At 37.0% G+C, this 20,493-nt stretch overlaps 1 protein-coding gene across 5 annotated transcripts in view; it reads right to left on the minus strand.

Annotated features, from left to right (window-relative positions):
• Window positions 1-20,493, minus strand: part of SAV1 (salvador family WW domain containing protein 1) — a 144,297-nt gene that overhangs the window by 118,867 nt on the left and 4,937 nt on the right. For 4 of the 5 annotated variants that reach the window (XM_016425056.2, XM_007473223.3, XM_001362306.4 and 1 more), the window contains exon 2: window positions 13,504-13,944. The exons of the other annotated variant lie outside the window; for it this stretch is intronic. In XM_016425056.2, coding sequence (XP_016280542.2) covers window positions 13,504-13,944 — 441 coding nt within the window. The remainder of the gene's footprint in view (window positions 1-13,503; window positions 13,945-20,493) is intronic. 5 annotated transcript variants of the gene reach the window in all.

The following is a 20,493-nucleotide window of genomic DNA, read 5'->3' on the forward strand; positions in this document are numbered from 1 at the left end:
TGGGAAAAGAACTTAAAAACTAAGATAAGTCATCTAGAAACAGGAAATAGTGTCTTGAAAGCCAAAATCAACCAGCTGGAAAATGAGGCAAAGGAGGTGAAAGATGAGGCAAAGCAGATGAAAGATGAGGTGAAGAAGATGAAAGATGACCTCCAAAGAAAATCCGACCAAAAGGAAAAGGACGACCAAAAAACTAAGGATGAAATCCAGTCTTTAAGAACCAGAATCCAACAATTAGAATCGAGCGACTATAAAACAAAACCAAAAGAATGAAAAAAATTGAGGAAAATAAGCAGCATCTCATTCACAAAACAGAGGATTTAGAAAATTGTTCAAGGAGAGACAATTTAAGAATTATTGGCCTACCAGAAGACCATGACAAAAGAAAAAGCCTGGACATTATATTACAGGAAATTATTAAAGAAAACTGCCCCGATATCCTTGATCAAGAGGGAAAAGTGGAGATTGATAGAATCCACAGATCACCTCCTGTACTTAATCCCCAACTGACAACACCAAGGAATGTTATAGCCAAATTTAAGAACTATCAGACCAAAGAAAAGATATTACAAGGTGCCAAGAAGAAGTCATTCAGATACCAAGGAACCACAGTGAGGATAACTCAGGATCTGGCTGCATCCACACTGAAAAAAAGAAAGGCATGAAATACGATATTCCGGAAAGCAAGGGAACTAGGTCTACAACCAAAAATCAACTACCCAGCAAAACTGACTATATTCTTACAGGGGAAAGTATGGTCATTCAACAAAATAGAAGAATTCCAAGAATTCGTAAAGAAAAGGCCAGACCTCAACAGAAAATTTGATGTCCAAGCAGAAATCAAGAGAATCATCAAAAGGTAATTAAAAAAGAGGGGAAAAAAGAAAAACAAAAAAAAATTTTAAGAGACTCAATAAGTTAAAATGATATGTATCCCTATAAGAAAAGAGGTCATTGGTAACTCTTATAAACTGTTGTTATTACCTGGGCAGCAAAAAGAAGTATACTTAGAGGGAACAGCAACAAACTGTATAGGATGAAAGGACAATACATAAATAGGTATATAGATATATGCATGCAAAAATACATATGCATAAGTATGCATATATATATATATATATATATATATAACTAGATCTTAAAAATAGGTTAATATTAAAAGAAATGGGAAAAGAAACAAATGGGGGTAAATGTATATGTCATAAGAAGCTCATGGTGGGAGGGGGGGAGAACATCAATACACTGGAAGGGTAAAGAGGTCAGAGACAGGAAATACTCAACTTTTACGTGATTTGAAAGTGATTCAAAGAGGGAAAAACAATCCAATCCATTGGGGGCAGAGAATAGATTTGCACCCTATAGGGAAGAAGAGGGGTAACAAACGGTCTGGTGGGGAGGGAAGCAGTACAAGAGAGGGAAGGACCGAGGGGTTAATTTTTAAAAGACTATAAGTAAAACAAGGGAGGGGGGGATAAATAGGGAAGGGTGTAGAAAGGGAAGTATAATAAGGGTGGGAACAAGGGGGACTGTTCAAAAGCAAACATTGGTGTAGAAGGAAATAGTGAAAGAAGAAAAGGCAGGAAAAGGAGCAGAAATCAAAATGCTGGGAAATACACAGCTAGTAATCATAACTCTGAATGTGAATGGAATGAACTCACCCATAAAACACAAGCGAATAACAGAGTGGATTAGAGTCCAAAACCCTACCATATGCTGTCTACAAGAAACACATATGAGAAAGGTAGACACACATAGGGTGAAAGTAAGAGGGTGGAGCCAAATCTATTGGGCATCAACTGACAAAAAGAAGGCAGGAGTCGCAATCATGATATCCGACAAAGCCAAAGTAAAAATAAATCTAGTTAAAAGAGATAGGGAAGGTAATTAAATCCTGATAAAAGACAGTATAGACAATGAGGAAATATCTCTACTCAATATGTATGCACCAAATGGCAGAGCATCCAAATTTTTAAAGGAGAAACTAGAGGAGCTCAAGGATGAAATAGATAGAAAAACTATACTAGTGGGAGATCTGAACCTTCCCCTATCCGAACTAGATAAATTAAAACAAAAAACAAATAAGAAAGAGGTAAGAGAAGTGAATGAAATCTTAGAAAAATTAGAGTTAGTAGACATGTGGAGAAAAATAAATAGGGACAAAAAGGAATATACCTTCTTTTCTGCAGCACATGGTACATTCACAAATATTGACCATGTATTAGGGCATAGAAACATTGCAAACAAGTGCAAAAGAGCAGAAATAATAAATGCAACTTTCTCAGATCACAATGCAATGAAAATAATAATTAGTAAGGAAACATGAAGACGTTAATCGAAAATTAATTGGAAATTAAATAACATGATTCTCCAAAACCAGTTAGTTAAAGAACAAATCATAGAAACAATTAATAACTTCATTGAAGAAAATGACAATGGTGAGACATCCTTTCAAAATCTATGGGATGCAGCCAAAGCAGTACTCAGGGGGAAATTTATATCCTTGAGTTCATATATAAACAAATTAAGAAGGGCAGAGGTCAATGAATTGGGCATGCAAATTAAAAAATTAGAAAGAGTACAAATTAAAAACCCTCAGATGAAGAATAAATTAGAGATCCTAAAACTCAAAGGAGAAATTAATAAAATTGAAAGTCAAAGAACTATTGATTTAATAAATAAGACTAGAAGCTGGTACTTTGAAAAAAAAAACAAATAAAAGAGACAAAGTACTAGTCAGTCTAATTAAAAAAAAGAAAGAAATAAACCAAATTGACAGTATCCAAGATGAAAAAGGAGACCTCACCTCTAATGAAGAAGAAATTAAGGCAATCATTAAAAACTACTATGCCCAATTATATGGCAACAAATATGGCAATCTAGGTGATAAGGATGAATACTTACAAAAATATAAATTGCCTACACTAAAAGAGGAAGAATACATTACCTAAACAACCACATATCAGAAAAAGAAATTGAACAAGCCATCAAAAAACTCCCTAAGAAAAAATCCCCAGGTCCAGATGGATTCACAAATGAATTCTATTAAACATTCAAAGAAAAACTAATCCCAATATTAAACAAACTATTTGACAGAATAGGCCAAAAAAGGAGTTCTACCAAATTCATTCTATGACACAAACATGGTATTGATCCCAAAGCCAGGGAGGTCAAAAACAGAGAAAGAAAAGTATAGACCAATCTCCCTAATGAATATAAACGCAGAAATCTTAAATAGGATACTAGCAAAAAGACTCCAGCAAGTCATCACAAGGGTCATCCACTATGACCAGGCAGGATTCATACCAGGAATGCAAGGATGGTTCAATATTAGGAAAACCATCCACATAATTGACCATATTAACAAGCAAACTGACAAAAATCACATGATTATCTCAATAGATGCAGAAAAAGCCTTTGATAAAATACAACACCCATTCCTATTGAAAACACTAGAAAGTATAGGAATAGAAGGGTCATTCCTAAAAATAATAAACAGTATATATCTAAAACCATCAGCAAACATCATCTGCAATGGGGATAAACTAGAAGCCTTTCCAATAAGATCAGGAGTAAAACAAGGATGCCCATTATCACCTCTATTATTTAATATTGTACTAGAAACACTAGCAGTAGTAATTAGAGAAGAAAAAGAAATTGAAAGTATTAAAATTGGCAATGAGGAGACCAAGCTATCAGTCTTTGCAGACGATATGATGGTTTACTTAAGGAATCCTAGAGAATCAACCAAAAAGTTACTCGAAATAATCAACAACTTTAGCAAAGTTGCAGGATACAAAATAAACCCACATAAGTCATCAGCATTTCTACATGTTTCCAACACATCTCACCAGCAAGAAATAGAGAGAGAAATTCCATTTAAAATCACCCTAGACAATATAAAATACTTAGGAATCTATCTGCCAAAACAAACACAGGAACTATATGAACACAACTATAAAACACTTTCCACACAGCTAAAACTAGATCTAACCAATTGGAAAAACATTGATTGCTCATTGGTAGGACGAGCTAACATAATAAAAATGACAATCCTACCCAAATTAATTTACTTATTTAGTGCCATACCCATTGAACTACCAAAAAATTTCTTTACTGAATTAGAAAAAACCATAACTAAGTTCATTTGGAAGAACAAAAGATCAAGGATATCCAGGGAAATCATGAAAAAAAAAAATACAAAGGAAGGAGGACTTGCAGTCCCATATCTCAAACTATACTATAAAGCAGTGGTTATCGAAACAATTTGGTACTGGCTAAGAGATAGAAAGGAGGATCAGTGGAATAGACTTGGGGCAAGTGACCTCAGCAAGATAGTTTATGACAAACCCAAAGACCCCAGCTTTTGGGACAAAAATCCATTATTTCATAAAAACTGCTGGGAAAATTGGAAGACAGTGTGGGAGAGATTAGGTTTGGATCAACACCTCACACCCTACACCAAGATAAATTCAGAATGGGTGAATGACTTGAACATAAAGAAGGAAACTATAAGTAAATTAGGTGAACACAGAATAGTATACCTGTTAGACCTTTGGGAAGGGAAAGTTTTTAAAACCAAGCAAGACTTATAAAGAGTCACAAAATGTAAAATAAATAATTTTGACTACAGATCAAATTAAAAAGGTTTTGTACAAACAAAACCAATATAACTAAAATCAGAAGGGAAGCAACAAATTGGGAAACAATCTTCATAAAAACCTCTGACAAAGGTTTAATTACTCCAATTTACAAAGAGCTAAATCAATTGCACAAAAAACCAAGCCATTCTCTAATTGATAAATGGGCAAGGGACATGAACAGGCAGTTCTCAGCCAAAGAAATCAAAACTATTAATAAGCACATGAAAAAGTGCTCTACATCTCTTATAATCAGAGAGATGCAAATCAAAACAACTGTGAGGTATCACCTCACACCTAGCAGATTGGCTAACATAACAGCTATGGAAAGTAGTGAATGCTGGAGGGAATGTGGCAAAGTTGGGACACTAATTCATTGCTGGTGGAGTTGTGAATTAATCCAACCATTCTGGAGGGCAATTTGGAACTATGCCCAAAGGGCGAAAAAAGACTGTCTGCCCTTTGATCCAGCCATAGCACTACTGGGCTTGTACCCCAAAGAGATAATAAGGAAAAAGACTTGTACAAGAATATTCATAGCTGCACTCTTTGTGGTGGCAAAAAATTGGAAAATGAGGGGATGCCCTTCAATTGGGGAATGGCTGAACAAATTGTGGTATATGTTGGTGATGGAATACTATTGTGCTAAAAGGAATAATAAAGTGGAGGAATTCCATGGAGACTGGAACGACCTCCAGGAAGTGATGAAGAGTGAAAGGAGCAGAACCAGGAAAACATTGTATACAGAGACTGATACATTGTGGTACAATCGAAGGTAATGGACTTCTCCATTAGTGTCAATGCAATGTCCCTGAACAGTCTGCAGGGATCTAGGAGAAAAAACACTATCCACAAGCACAGGATAAACTGTGGGAGTAAAAACACCGATGAAAAGCAACTGTTTGGGGGCAGCTGGGTAGCTCAGTGGACTGAGAGCCAGGCCTAGAGATGGGAGGTCCTAGGTTCAAATCTGGCCTCAGCCACTTCCCAGCTGTGTGACCCTGGGCAAGTCACTTGACCCCCATTGCCTAGCCCTTACCACTCTTCTGCCTTGGAGCCAATATACAGTATTGACTCCAAGACGGAAGGTAAGGGTTTATTAAAAAAAGAAAAAAGAAAAAAGAAAAGCAACTGTTTGACTACAGGGGTGGAGGGGATATGACTGAGGAGAGACTCTAAATGGAAATGGGTTTGAATCAAGAACATATGTGATACCCAGTGGAATTGCGTGTCAGCTGTGGGAGAGGTGGTGGGAGGGGGGGAGGGAAGAAAAGAAAATGATCTTTGTTTCCAATGAATAATGTTTGGAAATGACCAAATAAAAATTTTAAAAAATATATTATTTTGAACTTAATAAATACCAATAAACAATCATTTTCTCATTTAAAAAAAAATTTCATCACAGTAAGATGAATGAAACTGGACTTCCAGGTACACATGGTAGCAATCTAGACGCAAATCACTTCCTCTAGCACCCAATGAAATTGACTACCACAAAAGAACATAAAAACCATCTTCGGAAGAACAGAGGGACTCTACAGTAGGGCTCAGCATTGAAGGTACCTAGGGTTTGAGCATTTCCACGCTATAAGAAATAGAAAAAGCTCGCACCCAAACATGAGCCGAGGTACCCTCCCCCACCTCACTTTCGGAACCAGAGTCGGGACCAGCACGCGCATCAGAGTCAGCAAGTGAGTGAGGGACATCTCTGGAGTGAGTGGGGGCACACCTGGGTCCTTTGGAACTGACTAGGACTGCCAGGGATCTACCTCTGAGAGCAGTTACACAGGAGACCCCTGCGCACTGGAGAGCTCTGACCGCAGGCCCTCTATCAAAGTGAGGAGGCTAGAGATTCCAGAGCTTGCCTGAGGCAAAAGCTCCGCTCCTTAACTCCACAGAAAAGCTGCCCATCTCACTCAGATTTCTGACTAAAAAGTTAAGGGAAAACCATCAAAGGTATGTGTAAACCTTAAAATTTCTTAGACTTATCAAATGTTGGAAATTTCACCATTGGGAAATTTCATACTTGAAAAATTTCCTATTGATAGTGGGAACTCTATTGGAATGTGAACCCCATTGGCATGAGAGGTTCCTCCTCCTCCCTTCTTAAGATTACTTTAGGACAGAAACCTTTTGCTGAACAATGGAAAGGGCTTTGACCTATGCTTAAGCATAGAACAGGAAGTTCTTTGAGTCATGATTGATTTTAGAATTGATACAATAGAGATACTTGGAATGACAGAACTAGGTCTTGGAAAATACAATTTCCACCCCACTCAGTCCTAACAGGATTTAGGAAGGTCTGCAGCAAAGGATCAAGATTTAATTATTGAGAATATGACCTTCAACAGACATGTGCAAAGCCACAGACCTCTGGGCGGTCCTGGGTTAAGCTAGAGCCACCACTGGCACAGGGAAGACATGGACAGTGATTGGTAGATGTGAGAACTGAGGGGAGGGAACTTGGATGGTTTCCTTAAAGATAGAGGGGTCTGAGGACTGAGGTGGTTGGTTGGAGAGGTTTTGGTCTGAGAGGTGGTGCTTTGAGAGTTGGCTCTGAAGGAAGCTGGAGGTGGAGGCCCCTGAGACTGTTTCTCCATTTTGGTCACGTGAGTAATAGGGACTGATCTCCTTTCTTTGCCTCAGCTATCTAAGGGCTTGGGTCTTTTGGCCCAGCCTAAACAGAAGGGGTATTTAAGCCCTATTCCCTTCTCTCCCTCTCTCTCTCTATCTCTAATTCCTTTCTTCCTCCTATTTGTAATTAAACTCTATAAAAGGTTGACTGCTGACTTGAGTTTTCATTTAGGAATTACATAGCTGAATTCCTTGGAGACCTTAAATTAATATATATATATATATATATATATATATATATATATATATATATATATCAGTCTTTTAAAGTGATTTCCTTGTCACATATGGCTCATTATGCCCAAGACCTCTAAGCAAAACAGGAAGAAAGTGACTCTTGAAAACTTTTACGAAGGGAAAAGCCAGGCTACAGAGGAAAAAGAGGATGAAATTCAAACAAAACCAAAACCTTCCCCCCCAAAAAAGGAAATTGTCCACAAGCTCTGGAAGAATTCAAATTAGAGCTTATCCAAAAGATGGAAATCTTCTGGCAAGAAAAAATGTGGAAAAATTCAGAGAAAGGCCAACAGTCTGATAGATAAGAACTCCCAATTGGAGAAACAGTTGGAAACCACAAAAAGCAGGGCAGACCAAACTAAAAAGGAACCAGTCGTTAAAGACCAGAATTAAGCAACTGGAATCAAAACAGCAAGAATTAATAAAGCAAGGTTAAAAGATTGACAAATTAGAAAAAAACATAAAATATCTCACTGACAAGGTGACACACCAGGAAAACAGAGGAAGGAGAGACAATTTGAGAACAATTGGTCTACCTGAAAAAAAAAGAAATAAACACAAATCTTGACAACATACTACAAGAAATCATCCAAGAAAATTGCCCTAAAGCTCTTGAACAAGGGGGCAAAATAGAAATTGAAAGGGTTCACAGAACACCCTCTATACTAAATCCCCAAAAGACAACTCCCAGGAAAGTAATCACCAAATTCAAGAGCTTCCAAGCTAAGGAGAAAGTCTTACATGAAGCCAAGAAGAGACAATTCAAATACCAAGAAGCACCAATCAGGATCACACAGTACCTGGCAGCTTCCACACTAAAAGACCACAAGGCCAGGAACACCATATTCAGAAAGGCAAGACAACTGGGTCTTAAACCAAAAAATCACTTATTCATCAAAACTGACTATATACTTCTAGGGGAAAGTAAAGGCATTCAAAAAATAGAAGATTTCCAAGTATTTGTAAAGAAAAGACCAGAATTCAGTGAAAAGTTTGCTATCCAAACGCAAAGAGCAAGAGAAACATGAAAAGGTAAATATGAAAGAAAGGGAAAAGGAGAAAAATGTTTTTTCTTTTATTCAAACTCTCTTCTATAACGACTACAATTAGATCAAATTATATATATTAACATATGGGGAAAATGCTATTTTTACTCTGAAAAATTATATTCATTATTAGAGTAATTAGAAGAATCACTCATAGGGAAAGATTGGGGCATGAAGATGATATGGAGAAAAAAAAGAAAGAAAAAGGGAGGGGGGGAATTGATGATGGTACCATGAGATACTTGAAGAAATAGAAATAAATTAAATAGAATAATCTTTTTCACTCAAAGATACACATGGGAAGGGGAGGGGAAGAATACTCTTATAAGAATTAGAGGGAGAGAGTGCTAATTGGTATTACTTTAACATTACTCTCAGTGAAATCAACATCTAGATCCATTGGGATATTGAATTCTCTTATCCAACAGGGTAAGGGAGAAGGGAAAACTAAGGAGGGGAGGGAGGAGGGAGTACAAAAAGGGAGGGAAGGAGAGGGGGGAGGGAAATTAACAGACCCCCCACAAAAAAAAAAAGGGCACAAAAAGGGAGGGGCCAGAAAAGGAAGCATATCAAGGGAGGGGACTAGGGGGACTGACTAAAAGTAAACCACTGATTTAAAAGAAGAAAGGACAGAACTAGGGGAGGATATCAAAATGCCAGGGAATTCACATGTGACAATCATAACTTTGAACGTGAATGGGATGAACTCACCCATAAAATGTAGACAAACAGGAGAATGGATTAGAATCCAAAACCCTACCATATGTTATCTTCAAGAAACACACATGAGGCGGATATTTCTGACTCACAAGGTCAGAAATAAAGATTGGATTAAGACCTATTGGGCCTCAACTGACAGAAAGAAGGCAGGAGTTGCAATCATGATACCTGACAAAGCCAAAGCCAAAATAGACCTGATTAAAAGGGACAGGGAAGGTAAATACATTCTGATAAAAGGGAGTATAGACAATGAGGAAATATCACTAATCAACATGTATGCACCAAATGGTATAGCACCCAAATTTCTAATGGAGAAACTAGGAGAATTGAAGGAGGAACTAGATAGTAAAACTATCAAATTTAGATAAATCAAAAAATAAATAAGAAAGAGGTAAAAGATGTGAATGAAATCTTAGAAAAATTAAGAGTTAATCGATATATGGAGAAAAATAAATAGGGACAAAAAGGAATACACCTTCTTTCAGCAGCATATGGCACATGCACAAAGACTGATCATATACTAGGTCATAAAAACACAGCATACAAATGCAGAAGAGCAGAAATAATACATGCAACCTTTTCAGATCGAGCCAAATTAAAAATCAATTGGAAACTAAATAGTAAGATAACTCAAAATCGGTTAGTCAGAGAACAAATCATAGAAACAATAATTTCATTGGTGAGACGTCCTTTCAAACCTTATGGGATGCAGCCAAAGCAGTACTCAGAGGAAAACTTGTATCCTTGAGTGCATATATTAACAAATTAGGGAGGGCAGAGATCATGAATTGGACATGCAAATTAAAAAACTAGAAAGCAAACAAATTAAAAACCTCCAGAAGAAAACCAAATTAGAAATCCTAAAAATTAAGAGAATTTAATAAAATCGAAAGTGATAGAACTATTGAACTAACAAATAAGACTAGACACTGGTACTTTGAAAAAACAAACAAAATAAACAAAGTATTAGTCAATCTAATTTAAAAAAGAAAAGAAGAAAAGCAAATTAACAGTATCATAGATGAAAAGGGGGACCTCACTTCCAATGAAGAGGAAATTAAGGCAATCATTAAAAACTACTTTGCCCAATTATATGGCAATAAATATGAAAATCTAGGTGATATAGAGGAATATTTACAAAAATATAAATTGCATAGACTAACAGAAGAAGAAATAGAATTCATAAATAATCCAATATCTGAAAAAGAAGTCCAACAGGCCATCAAAGTACAGTGCCTAATGGATTCACAAGTGAATTTCTATCAAACATTCAAAGAATAGCTAATCCCAATACTATACAAATTATAGAAACTATTTGACATAATAAGCAAAGAGAGAGTTCTACCAAATTCCTTTTCTGACACAAATATGGTACTGATTCCAAAGCCAGGCAGGTCAAAAAGGGAGAAAGAAAGCTACAGACCAATGTCCCTAATGAACATAGATGCAAAAATCTTAAACAGGATACTAGCAAAAAGACTCCAGCAAGTGATCAGGAGGGTCATTCACTATGATCAAGTAGGATTTATACCAGGAATGCAAGGATGGTTCAATATTAGGAAAACCATCCACATAATTGACTGTATCAACATGCAAACCAACAAAAATAACAATTACCTCAATAGACACAGAAAAAGCCTTTGATAAACTATAACACCCATTCCTATTAAAAACATTAGAAAGAGGGAAGCTGGGTAGCTCAGTGAATTGAGAGCCAGGCCAAGAGACAGGAGGTCCTAGGTTCAAATCTGGCCTCAGACACTTCCCAGCTCTGTGACCCTGGGCAAGCCACTTAACCCCCATTGCCTAGCCCTTACCACTCTTCTGCCTTGGAGCCAATACACAGTAATGACTCCAAGACAGAAGATAAGGGTTTAAAAAAAAACCCAAACACTAGAAAGCATAGGAATAGAAGAGTCGTTCCTAAAAATAATAAACAGTATATATCTAAAACCATCAGCAAACATCATCTGCAATGGGGATAAACTAGATACATTCCCAATAAGATCAGGAGTGAAACAAGGATGCCCATTAACTCCTCTATTACTTAACATTATACTAGAAACACTAGCAGTAGCAATTAGAGAAGAAAAAGAAATTGAAGGTATTAAAATTGGCAAGGAGGAGACCAAGTTATCGCTCTTTGTGGATGACATGATGGTCTACTTAATCAGAGAATAATAGAGAATCAACCAAAAACCTAGTCGAAATAATCAACAACTTTAGCAAAATTTCAGGATACAAAATAAACCCACATAAGTCATCAGCATTTCTATATATCTCCAACACATCGCAGCAGCAGGAATTAGAAAGAGAAATTCCATTCAAAATCACATTAGACAATATAAAATAATTAGGAAGCTATCTGCCCAGACAAACACAGGGATTATATGAACACAACTACAAAACACTTTCCACACAACTAAAACTAGATCTGAGGAATTGGAAAAATATTAACTGCTCATGGGTAGGATAAGCTAACATAATAAAAATGACCATCCTACCCAAACTTACCTATTTATTTAGTGCCATACCCATCAAACTTCCAAAAAAACTTTTTTACAGAATTAGAAAAAAACATAACAAAGTTCATTTGGAAGAACAAAAGATCAAGAATATCCAGGGAAATAATGAAAAAAGAAATGCAAAGGAAGGAGGCATTACAATCCCAGATCTCAAACTATACTATAAAGTAGTGGTTATCAAAACAGTTTGGTACTGGCTAAGAGACAGAAAGGAGGATCAGTGGTACAGACTTGGGTCTATGACAAATCCAAAGATCCTAGCTTTGGGGACAAAAATCCACTATTTGATAAAAATTGCTGGGAAAATTGGAAGACAGTGTGGGAGAGATTAGGCTTGGACCAACACCTCACACCCTGCACAAAGATAAACTCAGAATGGGTGAACGACCTAAATATAAAGAAGGAAACTATAAGTAAATTAGGTGAACACAGAATAGTATACATGTCAGATATTTGGGAAGGGAAAGATTTCAAAACCAAGCAAGACTTAGAAAGAGTCACAAAATGTAAAATAAACAATTTTGACTACATCAAATTAAAAAGTTTCCGTACAAACAAAACCAATGTAACCAAAATCAGAAGGGAAATATCAAACTGGGAAACAATCTTCATAACAAAAAACACTGACAAAGGTCTAATTACCCAAATTTATAAAGAGTTAAATCAATTGTACAAAAAATCAAGCCATTCTCCAATTGATAAATGGGCAAGGGACATGAATAGGCAATTTTCAGTCAAAGAAATCAAAACCATTAATAATCACATGAAACAGTGTTCTAAATCTCTTATAATCAGAGAGATGCAAATCAAAACAACTCTGAGGTATGACCTCACACCTAGCAGATTGGCTAACATGACAGCAAAGGAAAGTAATGAATGCTGGAGGGGATGTGGCAAAGTGGGGACATTAATGCATTGCTGGTGGAGTTGTGAATTGATCCAACCATTCTGGAGGGAAATCTGGAACTATGCCCAAAGGGTGCTAAAAGACTGTCTGCCCTTTGATCCAGCCATAGCACTACTAGGTTTGTACCCCAAGGAGATAATAAGGAAAAAGACGTGTACAAGAATATTCATAGCTGTGCTCTTTGTGGTGGCCAAAAATTGGAAAATGAAGGGATGCCCTTCAATTGGGAAATGGTTGAACAAATTGTGGTATCTGTTGGTGATGGAATACTATTGTGCTCAACGGAATAATAAACTAGAGCAATTCCAAGTGAACTGGAACAACCTCCAGGAATTGGTGCAGAGTGAAAGGAGCAAAACCAGGAGAACATTGTACACAGAGACTGATACACTGTGATACAATCGAATCCCACCCCATTAATGGCAATGCAGTGATCATGAACAACCCGAAGGCATCTATGAGAAAGAACACTATCCACATTCAGAGGAAAAACTGTGGGAGTAAAAATACCAAAGAAAAACAACTGCTTGATTACATGGGTTGAGGGGGGTATGATTGGGGATATAGACCCTAAATGAACATCCTAGTGCAAACACCAACAACATGGAAATGGGTTCTGATCAAGGACAGTAATACTCAGTGGAATTGCGCATCTGCTACAGGAAGTGCAGGGGGGTAGGGGGAGGAATAGAATATGATTTTTGTAACCGAGGAATAATGTTCGAAATTGACCAAATAAAATTTAAAAAATAATAATAATAATAATAAACACATGCAGTATTTGTACTTTGAATCACCTGACACATGCCTCCCCTGATTCTGTGGAATTCTTTGGAAGAGATCATTGTTGTATTCATATCTGTAGTCTTCATGTACACGATCTCCAGGTGATTGCCTCCTCTGACTATTGTAAAAATCATCCAAATAATAAAAAGAGGAACTAGAGTCACCATTTTCAACAGCAGGATTGGTCTCCATTAAAAAACCCTGAGAAGAAGAACCATATTCCCGAGGGACATCTGCTAAACTCCTGGCAAGGTAGGAAGGTGCAGATAGTCTGTTGCTCTCTCTCCTCATGATTTCATGAGGTGGCCTCTGAATTGGAGTCCTAAGAAAACTCTGATTTCTGGAAACTACTCCATCCCCAGCTGAAAAGGCATGAGTGCTTGAATCTGGAAGACAGATATCAGTTCGTCTTGGAATCGTTGGACCATGACGGATGAATGAAGGCATAAGATCTGTAATAACAACAAAATTACTACTTCAAAATATGGAAACACTAGCTTTTGACAAGGGCTATTTGCATTCATTCACAAAAGAAAAGGCATTATTTTAGAATAGGTTAAAATTTTTTTTAATTTTTATTTTGGATATGTCACCCTATACACTCAGAATCCTAAGAACTGGAAGGACTTCAGAAATCACTTATTCGACCCCTACCAATAGCATGAAATAATTCTAAAATATTCCTAGCACGTAATCTATCAATCTTTGCCTGAAACAGCTCTACTAACTAGGAATGAAGTATTTTCAGAGACAGACTATTCCAGTTTTGGAGAACTCTAAATGCTAAGAAGTTTTTACACATGAAATAAAATCTGCCCCATGGTAATATTTTCCCCTATCCATTACCTGATTCTAGTTAATACACACTGAGATCAAGAATCACAGAATTTCAGAAATGAAAAGCCATTTGGCCTAACAAAAAACTCAAAAAAGAAACACCACTAAAATATATTAAATGGCTATACAATCTTTACTTGAAGACCTCCAAAGAAGAACTAAAATGATCCATTATACTTTTACATAGCTCTGTGAGGAAATTCCTCCTGACAACAAACCTAATAGCACTACCTATTTTAAACTTCTATCAACTGCTCCTAGTTCTGACTTCTAGGATCAAAAAAATCAACTCTTTTTCTTATACAAAATAGCTCTTCAAATATTTGAAAAAAGCTAACTCTTCTCTCTCTCTTTAATTTTCTTCTTAATGCTAGATATCATCAATTCAAGATGTTGGCTACATCTCCTGAATATTTTTAGGATCTGGCATAATAAGGATCTTCCTAATCAGAATATCCAGAACTTAACATATACCTTAAATGTAGTCTGAACTGAGCAGAATACAGGGAGAACTATCACCTCCTTATTTCTAGAAGCTATGTCTCTCAGTGAAGGCCAAAACTGCAGCAACTATTTTGGCTTCCATATCACACTACTGACTCATATGGGTTTTCTGTCTACTAAAATGAGTGCATATTTTTCTAACTTCTGCCTACCTATGCCTTCCCAAATTATATTTGTGAGATTTTTTTTAACCCAAGTGTAAGACTTTGAAATTAGATTTATAAGATCATATATGTGTAACTGAATGGGTTCTTAAAATAGCTAATAATAATAGCCAACATTTAAATAATACCAGGCACTAAGCTAAGTGTTTTACAGATGTTACCTCATTTGATAAAAGATCATCGGGAATATTGTATATTTAAAACACCCAAACTTCATCCTGGAAAGAGTTGCGAAAATTTTTCCATACTTCTTTGTGGAGGTAGGGGCTTGGATATAAATAAACAGAAATAGTTGATGTGCTGATTTTGATTGACTTTTTAACCCTACATATTTTTAAATCTTTATTACAAAAGTTGACAAGATAGTAAAAAACATGATATAAAAATGAATGGTGTTAGGAATGCTAAAATAAAGAATGAGTTACACCTAATATGGAAAGCTAAGATAACAAAAAGGATTATAGAAGGACTATAGAACTCTTCTTATATGTTAAGTTCACTTATCACATTTACTTGTTATAAAAACACTTAGAATCACTAATAAATAAAGTTAATATAATTTTCTTTGGCTCATAAAGCAGGAAAATCAAAAGTCCTGTGGAATTCTAAACACAGCCATCCAAATTGTTTTCATTACTTTAAAATGTATTTTATCTGTCATTTTCTTAGATTAAAAATGACAGTACTATTGGGGGCAGCTGGGTGGCTCAGTGGATTGAGAACCAGGTCTAGAGATGGGAGGTCCTGGGTTCAAATCTGGCCTCAGACACTTCCCAGCTGTGTGACCCTGGGCAAGTCACTTGACCCCCATTGTCTAGCCCTTCCCGCTCTTCTGCCTTGGAGGCAATACACAGTATTGACTGACTCCAAGACGGAAGGTAAGGGTTTTAATAAAAAAAAATGACTGTACTATTACATTTTAACACAAACACCACCACCACCAAACTATATCATAGCCAGGTGTGATGACAACATACTTGTAATCCCTGCTACAGGGAAGGCTGAGGCTGATGGATCTCTCGCTCTCTGGAATTCTGAACTAAAATGAACTAAGGTGATCAGGTCTCTGCACAAAGTCTAGTACCAATTTAGTGAACCATGGGGAAGGGGAAGGATGGCTCCATGATGCCTAAGGGAGACTGGGATGAATGGTATAAACCAGCTTGAGTCACAAACAGTGAAGGCCAAAACTCCCTTGCTAATCAATAATAGAATCAGGACTGTGAATAAACAGTGCCCTTCTATAACCTGAGCAAAATACAGAAATTCTGGGTTTAAAAAAAAAAGATATTGGGGAAAAGAGGAGAGTCAAAATAAGCATAGGACTGCTGCTCCAAGAAGGTGGAATAAGTTTAATTTGAGAGAAAACCAGTGACTGTTCTTAATTTAATTCTGTTTTTTCATCGGTCATGGAAAATGACCTTTGTATTAGAAAGGGCAGGACAAAAATGACCATCAATCAGTAAGCATTTATTAAGTAGCTATTGTGCCAAGCAGGCAAAATGCTAGGCACTTGGAGTAGAAATAAAAAATATCATATTACATTGCTGACTCAAGCTTATTAATCCTCCAAAGCCCCTAAATTAACTGATCATTTTCAGACAAACTGCAATCTAATTTATTCCCCCTCTATCTTATATTTGGGGGGGGCGGAGTCAAGATGGCAGCTTAGCAAGCAGCAAAAGTTCAGACCTTGTGGAAGACCCTTCCTTAACCGATACAGACTGAATGCTCCTAGGGCACCGAAATTCAATCTGAACAACAGGACAGAAGCGGGGAACCCTCCTTCTGGACTCAAATCAAAAGGTACGTCCCCCAAAAGCCTGAATTCGAGAATACTCAGGGCTAAGGGGAAGGCAGAGCGAAGATCTCAGGACCCCTCCCCACAACCCTGAGGGCTGAGCCCCCAGCAGCAGTGGGAACCTCTGAGCGGGCAAAGGTGCTGGTTTGGAGGGTCTACCTTATGAGCAGCGGGGCGCCGGGCTCGGAGCATCCAGCTTGGACAGTGGGGAGGAAGCCAGGGAGACACTGGGCCTTGGCTGGGTCCCTCCATAGGACTCCAGTCTCACCCTTGCCTCGGGCACATCCAGACCAATCCAGTTAAACCTAATCCCATCAGAACTCCTCTTGTATTTATGAAGTTGATTTAAAAAAAAAATAAAAATGTAAAAGTCACCAGTGTAGGTAATCGGTGATACAAAAGTGGGTCTACTTCACAAAGTTTTGAAAAATCAAAATCTTATATAAAACTGATACGTGGAACAATCTGAAACAATGCCTTGAAGAAAATTACAATTCAACACAAATGTAATGAGAATAATGACTTTCAGAAAGTCACTTGTGCTGAATAGAATTTTTTTTAAGGTCTGAAATTACTGTTATGAAAGCTAAATTTCTGCTCATTTTTTGTTCACTTTTGGGAAAAGTAGAGCTTAACTATCAGATTAATAGGCTACAATTGCTTTCTGACTCATAGAAACAGAAATGAAGATCTGAATAATTGGACCTGAGTGGGTGATCAAACTAAGTACTAGAAGGAACTGCATAGAGTAGAAATTTTACTCCAATGTCCTCAAGTGATCAATCAGCATGTGCCTGGAGAGCTTCAGTGATAAGAGACTTACTAATGTGGCAACCCATTTCACTATTGGACAGCTCTAATAATTAAAAAGTTTTTCTTTACAAAATCTTCTCTACTGGAATTCCTCCCCAATGATTCTAATCATGTTTCTACCATCTCTCCCCACTGTAATTGTAGCAATATAAGCAGTTAATTAATTATATGGCACAGTTCATTATTTCATATATTTTTAAATAATAGGTGGACTTACTATGTAACAAACCACAAGTTATTAGTGAAATTAGACTGGTATATGAGTGCAGGAATTGAAAAGATACAAAGCTATGAAAAACAACAACATAGTTCTAAAGCAAGTCCCAACAATAGTATTAATTAATGGTATTAATTAAATTAACATGACAACTTATTGCAATGACCCTACTATAAGACTTAGAGAAAATTTGGAAAATTATAAAATTATCTGCTGGTTTGAAGTTTCTTTTATTTCAGTAATGAACTTTACCCAAATATTTTAACATTTAAAAATACATTCAAGTTTGCTAAGGAAATAACATTGTATTTAAAAGAGGAGATAGATTAAAGGGGGTTGGGGGGGAATGAGCCTAACTAAAAATTCCCAAAACTTCCTAGGAATTGATCAATTAGATGGAAACTAAACCTCGGAGGCTATTTTAACTCAAAATTCAAGAGGAGTTATTACCTTATTAACCAAAATCTTGCCAGGAAAATCCCAATAAAAATGATTTTGTAGTTTTTCTCTACTTTGTGATAAAAATATTAATGCTGTTGTGGGCAATTGATTAGAAACAATCGAATACGTCATTGGAGAAAATTTTACAGAAACTTCATTTTCTCTGATGATATGTGGTAAAAACAGCAATGATTTTTCAGCCAATGGATATGAGTTCAAAGGATGGCTCAGATAATTATTGTTTGTGTGATAATTAGCAAATCGCTATGCTTCTTTGAATCTTGATTCCCTCCAACAAAGAGAGAATAGATAATAATTGCACAATATTTCAGAGTTATTTTGGGTGCTTTATAAACCTTAAATGTGATCTATTTGTCTCCCTAGTGGCAGCGTTAAGCATCCATACTAAGCTGATAAACGTTATTGCAGGGAAGCCATAGTATTATTAACTCAAAACATGTAACTCCTCAATTCTAATTCCCTCTAAGTTTCCAGTTTTTATCAATTTTACCACCACAAAACCACTCTCCCTTCTCCATTTACTTGGCCATCTCCCTAGTTCTGGCCCTTATCACCCACTGCTAACAAAACAGCCTCCTAATTGGTCTCTCTGACTCAAGTCTCTTCCTACTCATTCATGGCAAAATTATATTCCTAAAACACAGGTCTGACCTTTTCCTTTCCATGTTCTACAAGTTCCTGTGATCATCTATAACCTCTGGATTAAAATACAAATTCTTCCGCTCTGCAAACTCACCTAACCACACTCTAGCATCTCTAGCAGCCTGTATATCATCCTGCATATCCAACTAAGCAACCTTACCATTTGACCAAGTAGCCTACCACTTCTACCAATACTGCCCCTTTCCATCTCATGCTCAGTTATCAAATCAATGCAATCTCTGTGTCTGAAAAGGTTATGTCAATACATGATAAACCATGGGAGCGAAGACCTATCTTTCCCCAATCCCTACTGAGATCAATAGCACCACCTTCCCCTGCATCTGCTAGAACTCCAGTCCATTGGGCACTGTTACTTCCTTTGCTGTGACCTGACAAATCCATGATGTTCTGGACTTAGTTAAACCGTCTGTACCATACTAAGGACTATACAAGCCTGGGAACCAAAAGCCCCCACCCCCAAAGCCAACCCTCTAAGGGTCATCCAAAGAACTGGACCCAAGTAACTTCACCTGGACCAATAGAAGCAATAGTTTACCTCATCCCAGAAATCACGCTATAAAAGATTGCCCCCTTCTCCAGCCAGGTGGAGACCCCTATCCATCCACTGGTTTCCAGCTCCCCCCTCACTCTCCCTTACTCCTCCATCCCCCACTCCACTGCCAGTTCCCTGCCAACAGTCTCCCATCTCTCTTTGCTCCCTCTACATAAAGCTTTGCTGAATTACTTTGTTCTAGTATTCACTGTTCTTATGACTCTCCAAACCAAAAATTCCCTTCCCTTTCTAGTTTCATTTTATATATTGACTCCCTTTATTAGAAAAAAAGATCCTTGAAGGCTAGGACTCTCTCCAGCTGCTAAGGAGTTGGGAGAGAGCTCAAACATCCAGCCTGTTGTCCTGCATTACCTGGAAGGAGAGTATCATCACTACTTAAGCTCCAAGATCTTGCTCTGCCATGGGCAAAGTCCACCGTTGCCCACGACTCCAAGGTTTCCCAACTGGTGGCAAACAATCAGTCAAAATAAGTAAAATAAAATAAATAACAAACGGAAGACAGCTTAATCATTACAGCCATGGAACTGTTTTGCATCTCTGAGCTGCTCTGCTATCCCAGTGTCTGATCTTTATTTTTATACCCATTTTTTTGGCATGCAGATACACAAAATCAAAGAGAGATAATTGGAAAAGTGATACATTAACTTTTAACAAATCACTTGATTAACATTCTAATTTTTTGTATTGTGATTAAAGACAGAATAAAGGTTGCACACAAGATAACTGATTTCATCACAGGTGGCTTGACTTTCTCGTTACCCTGTGAGAAGTTTTGAGCTTATAAACAATCAAGGAGAATTACATATTGCTTTTAATAAAATGGAATAATTAATCAACAGTTCTTAGAAGACAATTCAACAATCATACCATTGAGGCTAAGGGGTACTGGGAACACAATTCAAATTTAGACTGATCATTTCTCAGGGTTTCACAAGGGAGTTTCCCACTGGCAAGTTACTGGTTTGTGAAGTCGAGTCACTGAGGCAT

Source organism: Monodelphis domestica, chromosome 1 (genome assembly GCF_027887165.1).
Source record: "Monodelphis domestica isolate mMonDom1 chromosome 1, mMonDom1.pri, whole genome shotgun sequence".
Lineage (NCBI taxonomy): Eukaryota > Metazoa > Chordata > Mammalia > Didelphimorphia > Didelphidae > Monodelphis > Monodelphis domestica.